The sequence below is a fragment of the Fulmarus glacialis genome, unplaced genomic scaffold (genome assembly GCF_000690835.1).
Source record: "Fulmarus glacialis isolate BGI_N327 unplaced genomic scaffold, ASM69083v1 scaffold12008, whole genome shotgun sequence".
NCBI classification, from domain to species: domain Eukaryota; kingdom Metazoa; phylum Chordata; class Aves; order Procellariiformes; family Procellariidae; genus Fulmarus; species Fulmarus glacialis.
Genome location: NW_009227605.1, coordinates 1 through 6,639, shown reverse-complemented (window position 1 = coordinate 6,639; position 6,639 = coordinate 1). Strand labels below are relative to the sequence as shown.

The 6,639-nt window shown below is 50.4% G+C and overlaps 1 protein-coding gene across 1 annotated transcript; it reads right to left on the bottom strand.

Annotated features, from left to right (window-relative positions):
- Window positions 1–3,759: 3,759 nt before the first annotated feature.
- RPS14 (ribosomal protein S14) lies at window positions 3,760–5,859 on the bottom strand. Its single transcript, XM_009583207.1, has 4 exons — window positions 5,706–5,859; window positions 5,237–5,398; window positions 4,657–4,733; window positions 3,760–3,874 (listed from the first exon to the last, which is right to left on the bottom strand). Exons 1-4 carry the CDS (start codon window positions 5,852–5,854, stop codon window positions 3,807–3,809), a joined length of 456 nt encoding a protein of 151 aa, XP_009581502.1. The 5' UTR covers window positions 5,855–5,859; the 3' UTR covers window positions 3,760–3,806.
- Window positions 5,860–6,639: the final 780 nt, after the last annotated feature.

Below are 6,639 nucleotides of genomic sequence, written 5' to 3'. Positions count from 1 at the left end.
AACCCATGCAATAGACTGGGGGGGAAGGGAGGGGCGGGGGGAGAGCCCCGCTCCAACCCACAGGCAGGCTGAGCCCCCTGAGCCCCCAGCCCAGCTGGGGACTGTCAGCACCAAATCAGCCCTTGCTCTGCACACAGACATTTCCATTAACTTCTTCAGTGCTTCCCCCCCCCCAATACACCTTTCTGCACAGGGCTGTGGCATCTAAAGTGTTCTAAGTCTGTAAATTTATTTTCCTAGGAAGATGCAGACCTTTTTAAAGAGCAGCTTTCAGCCTGCCTTATCCCCCTCCCTTTCTTCCATAGCCTGAGGCTGGCACCCTGACCCAGCATAGGCTCATCACCACCCTGTCACCCCCAAGGCTTCGTATTTGCATGCATTTTGCGCTGCCCATGAAAAACTTGACGAGTACCATTACAGGAAGCTGGGGAACCAGCTGTCTTTTGGGGGAAAAGAGGCCATCTGGAGCAGGGAGCAGTCTCAGGACTCGGCTCAGACCTGCCCATTCCCCAGGGCCTCGACCCAAGCCAGCAGAGCAATTATTTCAGGCAGGGAGGCAGAAATAACCTCATGGGCATTCACGTGAAGCCACTCATTACCAGCCGAGCCTCCATCTCACAGCCCTCAGCCCGCAGACCCCTGCGCAGTCTGACATTTGGTGAACAAACCCACATTTCTCACTGCCCGTGAGGCAACACCCTCGGCAGCACAGGATCGGCCCCAGGCAAACCCGAGGAGAACGGCTGAGCCGCAGGGCTCACTAGCGAGCACAGACCCGTCCCCAGGGACTTTGTGGGCTGGGGATGCGCTGCAGCCCCCGAGCAGCCCCATGCCCTCGGGAGGATGCGCATCCCTGCTAGGAGGTGCAGGGTGGCAGCTACACATGTCCCCCACCTACGCAGCCGGAGCCGGGGAGCCATCACCCAGCTACAGGTGGTGCAGTTCCTCACCAGATCACGCAAGACAAGCTAGCTGGGTAGGGGCAGGAACAGGCAGGAGCCATGAAACCCATCCACACCACTCAGCCAGGAGAGTCTTTCCCTCCAGACAGCCCCAGGCCATGCACCGGGCAGCCCACTCTGCTCAGGGACCTGCCTGGCTCTCTGGTCTCTCTTCCTCATTCACCATTTCTCCCCTAGGGGGTTTCACACCTACAGGGGAAGTTGTTTCAAAGACGTCAGATTGGCTAAGAAATAAAAGCAATTTTTGCCATTAATTGTGCAGTGAGCCCAGGGAACACCCTGCGCACAGCACAGCGAGAGCAGCAAGCAGCAGGGGCTGGGCTTACAGCAGCTTAGCCTGGACAGCCCTGCACACCCAAGAGAGCTCCTGCTCCCAAAGGTTAAGAGCTAATAAAACAAATCCACCTTCCTGCATTGGGCAAAGCTCCTGCCACCTGTGCAAGCCGCAGAAAACCTCCCCAGGGGCAGATATGCCAAGCACAGCAGTAGGTCTCGGTTCCTGCTGCCTCGGGTTAGACACAAAGGTCTCAGCTGGTGCTTCAGCAACCTGCTCTCCAGGGCCGAGCAAGGCCAATGCCACCACAAAGCTCACTGCCACCAGGTGCCAGCCTGGTCCATGCTGCCCAGAGGTTGGCCTGACCCTGCTACATCAGGGGAACCCACCAGTTGGATAAAAAGCTGCTTCCCTTCTCATACCCTTAGAGCAGTATTGAGCTGACACCTTCCCATTTCCACATCTGCCCTTAAAAACAGCAGGGCTAAACTAGCCTGTGCCAGGGTGGCTGCGCTCTGCCTTGGTAGGCAGCAGAAGGGAGATGGAACGGATCAGAAAACATCACAAACTGCACCCAAAGAGACAAGAGGGGTCTGTTAAATTTGTAGCATGCAAAGGTCCTGCCTTGGATTTTATATTCCTGTAGAGCTTTCCCCAAATGTACCCTGGGAAGTAGCCACATTAATGTCACCTGGGACAGAGTAACACCTACCAGAACAGCAACAGGTTTCACTGTATAGAAGTATATAAAAAAAATATTGACTAAAGCCGTTAGTAACACACCACACCTCTGCCTCCCGCTCCCCTGCGTGCCTCTGCCCTGTTCCCTCCTCAGTTCAGCTCCCCATTGGCTGAGCCACTGCTGGTTTCATGTTTTCAGCACCTTCTCCACACAGAGTTCAAAGAACACAAGTACAGGAAAATAGTGATTTAAACTGCTAATAGTGCACTTTTAAGACAGTAAGGGAAGTTTATTCTAAAGTTTTCCATGGCCACACATGGAATTACAAATAAAACACTATGGCTGCGCCAAGAGACATGCTGGCTTAGGAACATCTGTCCAGGTAGAGATTTTTTCCATAGAAAAGGGAAGTCATGTGTTAAGCAACAGTTTGCAGAACACCCAGCAGCAGTTAGCTTGCTCACAAGCCCAGCTTTCTTCTCCACAGCAAGGACACCTCCAAGAGCTCACGATTCATTTTGAAACCACAAGCATCTAAGTAGCTCTCACTATGAAGATCGAGATGCACCATGGCTTCAGATCAGACAGCCTGGTTTCCTCTGCTGTGCAACTCATCCCCTTTCACCACCCAAGAGCTAGCGCTCGACAACTGAAGACCAAGCCTGACAGGAGCAACATGCCCTGGATCCAGGCTGAGTAACTTTACCAGAAGAAAGACTGCTTTGAGAGCAGAGCGTGTCCAACACTGTCAGTCAAAGCATCCTTTCCCATGAGGAGAGGGAGGCTCAGGAGTGGACAGCTGAAGGAATCTCCCCATGAAGTGTTTTAAGATGCAAAGGTGTGGGAAAGAGCCCACGTGAAAGCAGTGAGGCTCTCAAGCCTCATGATCTGGAGACAGACCTCGTCCAAGAGCCCAGGTCACCAGAACACCACCTTCCAGCTTCATTTTATAGGTCACACATCATCATGTACAAAACTATTCATATTGGCCATATAACTGTGCTAATAAGTTTTTTTTAACCAATTCTGATAGACAGCCATCACTCAAACATGACCGCACGTATTCCTGGACAAATGTTTTACCAGCTCCAGATGAGCTCACTCGCTCATTGCCAGGAGTCCCACTGAACAGTACGCGACTGCAACAGAACAGGCAAAGCATGACGAGTTGTAGCTGCCTCTACAATGAGCTCCTACCAACCGCACGCCGCATTGCCAGGGAGATCACAGGGCAGCACAACACTGACCCACATCAGAACAGGCACTATACTGTACAAGGGCTAAAGTCACCATTTCACAGGAGGAATTTTGGCAATTTCATCTCTCTCGAGCTGTAGAAGCCACAGCTATTTTAACCACAAGCATAAAGAACCTTGACACCACGAGCATACAGAACCCACCTATCTTAAACTATACTTCTCAATATGTATGCCCACGAATCTTCTCTTGGTCTAAAATCCTGCTCCAGCCGAGGAAGTGACAGACACAGGAGCAATGCAGAGATAGGAAGAGAACATTGGGAAAGGTGGAAATGGGCGTTTCTTCCAGGTGATGGCAGCACGTTCCATGGAGGGCAAACATCAGTGCAGGAAGCAGGGCGTGATAGAGTCACTTTTCTTAAATACCTCTGGAAGTATAAATATATAAACAGAGCAGCTGAGGGAGCTGTAATTGCAGTGCTTCTAGAAGCTTTTCCTGTATATATTCAAAAGCACCTCTGGTGCAGCAGTACTAACAACAACCCAAACCAGAAGCCCAGCTTCAGAGGATAAGCCATTTGTGGATGTAGTTGAACTGAAGCCACTCAACTTCTGAGCATACCTCAGTAAGAAAACACACAGTTGAGAAGAAGTTTAAAAGAGAGCTTTAATGAAAGGTGCAGCATTGTTTACAGACGACGTCCACGGCGACCACCCTTTCTGCGAGTACTGTCAGAGGGGATGGGGGTGACATCCTCTGCGGGGACAAGAAAACCGAAACCACGCTGTTACCTTCCAGAACTACCCCAAGAAACCAACCGGGCACAGCCATCCAACCCCAGCAGTCACCCTGACATCCCACAGCTGCACCTTGGCAGTCAGCCACCGCAGGAGCCACACACAGGCAGAACTAACGCTCCATGGGAGTTAAGATATTTGTGAACTCGCCAAGGGCTGGGTACCCAGGGCTTTTAATGCTTAGGAAGCAAAAATCCCCACCTCCCATCCCACTTAAACCAAGTGGCCACAGGGTTTCCAAAGAAACGGAAGGTACACGATGTAACTTTCAGAGCAGCCAACACAACTGCTTCTTGTGACTCCCCTACAAAGTTTGGGACTCTCCCTCAAACAGTTGGAGGAACTCCATTATTACTGAGTCGGTCTTAAACCGAGACCAACACAGTACTTCTAGGTGACTGAACAGCTCTGGCACAAACACTGTTACATCAGAGGGGCATCAGCATCCTGCTGTACAGCTGCGGTTTATCGTGCAGACAGAAACTTGGTTTCTGAAGTCTGCTCACGCCACCTCCGGGTGAATCTCCAATTTAAGAATCTGTTTAAATTAAATCATACCTACAGTGGCATCTGACAGAGGCCAAGCAGAAGACCCCGAAGTCAAACCATCATACCAAGTGGCATATACGGCCTGTTGAGCTCCTTTTACTAAATAATCCCTCAAAACTGATTTTTTGAGGTAGCAAGGCTCTGCACTGATATACAATGACACATCTAGCTATCGCTTTCTCCATCACTCACCAATGCGGCCGATCTTCATTCCAGATCGGGCCAGAGCTCTCAGGGCTGATTGGGCACCAGGTCCAGGAGTCTTGGTCCTGGAGGAGAGAACCAGAACCCATAACCCCTTACATTATTCAGAAGTTGAACACAGTTCACAAATAACTGACAATGTTAAAATCATAGTTTCCCCACTCCAAAACATCCAGATACCAGAACTCACCCTCCTCCTGTCCCCAGACCCAAGCCATTCACACACTATCAGTCACCAAACACGCACTTCGTTGTCATTCCAAGGTAACACATCTCCAAGTTGACAGCACCTCCCCATCCACTACCAGATAAATAAGAGCACACCCTAGCTCCAGTCAACTGAAGAACCCATTCAGAACGGGTTCCAGATGCTCAGCGACAGATGACCACATCAGCCAGTCACCACACAATGTGACAGACACCCTTCAGGTCAAGTTTAAAGTCACTCCTGGGGTGCATCTACCTTCCCAACCGAGGCAGTGCAAAGAAGCGATGTGGTGCAATCTGGCATGCTTCTAAGACTGGACACATCTGCTGGGAATGCCACGGCCCAGGCCCTCCAACGTACCTATTTCCACCGGTAGCACGCAGCTTGATGTGCAGGGCAGTGATGCCCAGTTCCTTGCACCTCTGGGCAACATCTTGGGCTGCCAGCATAGCCGCATAGGGAGAAGACTCGTCTCTGTCTGCCTTCACCTTCATGCCACCAGTCACACGGCAGATGGCTTCCCTACAAAAGGGAAACAAGACATTCAGAAAAAAGCCCTTCCTCTTTCCTCCCCACAAACCAGCTTCTGGGTACAGAGAGAAGCTGTTATTTTGAGCATTACTGGATCAATAAGCTTCCATCCAGTACCTTGAGCACAATATTCATCACAGAGGAGCACACCAAGCCATCTGGTCTATGTTCACGTACACACACCATCATATCTTACAGCTCAGCAGAAGCTGAAGGATTTCAGTGGAGCCTCCTGCCAAATCTAATTTCTGTTTTCAAAACAGAAACTGCAGGGAGGTGACCAGCGTTCAATACTCACTTGCCAGAGAGATCAGTCACATGAACAAAAGTGTCATTGAAGGAAGCAAAGATATGGCAGACGCCGAACACATTTTCTCCTTCAGCAACCTGAGGTCCCAAGCTGATGACCTGTTCTTCCTTCTTCTCCTTGCCCTTACGAGGTGCCATTTCTGAACAACAACAAAAAAGAAGTATGAGTGATGGTGGATTTCTCAGCATTCTCTTACAGGATTTTATGAAATTCCCTGCTACTGCAACTTTTTACCAAGCAAGATAAATGAGTTACCATTGGCAAAACGCAGGTAGTAATTTTGGGGTACAAGTGCGGTTCTTATAAAACCCAGGATTCCAAGCTTTGCTGTATGCTGGCATACAGGTCACAACCCACAACTGCACTTCACGGCAGGAGCTACTTAAGCTGTGCTTCATGGCAGCTGATGTCCCCAGGCACCACCGCAGCAGAGCACGAGGAAGCTCCTTTCCTAGATAACCAGCAATGTTAAGAGCTTCCCCTTGCTCATTTATACGACTTTATGGAAAGAAAATACCTAACCAAAAAATTATTAAAGACCCAGGTACTGCCATGAAGCTCGGACTCTGCAGACCTTTCAAGTACTAGCTTGGGTTCTTCCATGTTATTGGTCCCCTAACCACATCCTTGGGACTAGTCCAGGTAAGTCTTCTGCCTCTGAAGTCTACACCCAGCTATGGAAGACGGCAGACGCAGCACTCACCAGTGCTTGGTTAGGTGGCTGGGGATCCCGCGCATCTGCTCCTGAGCACAGGAGGACGGTTCCCTATTGCCCTCTCCTGCCAAATACCTGCTACAACTGGCGCCTTGCACAAGAGAAAAGTCTAACAACTTCATTAAGGAAATCAACCCAAGCACGACCTACTTTCACCCACAGGCCATAGCCTGATGGTCGCCTCTTCACAGAGAGTAGCGCTGAGCA

Bases quoted from the DNA above. Each gene is read 5' to 3' on its own strand.
- RPS14 (XM_009583207.1), bottom strand. From the start codon at position 5,854: ATGGCACCTCGTAAGGGCAAGGAGAAGAAGGAAGAACAGGTCATCAGC. The intron at 5,399-5,705 runs GTGAGTATTGAA...TCCCTTTTGTAG, and splicing joins GTGACTGATCTCTCTGGCAA to GGAAGCCATCTGCCGTGTGA. The intron at 4,734-5,236 runs GTACGTTGGAGG...TCTCTCCTCCAG, and splicing joins CGTGCTACCGGTGGAAATAG to GACCAAGACTCCTGGACCTG.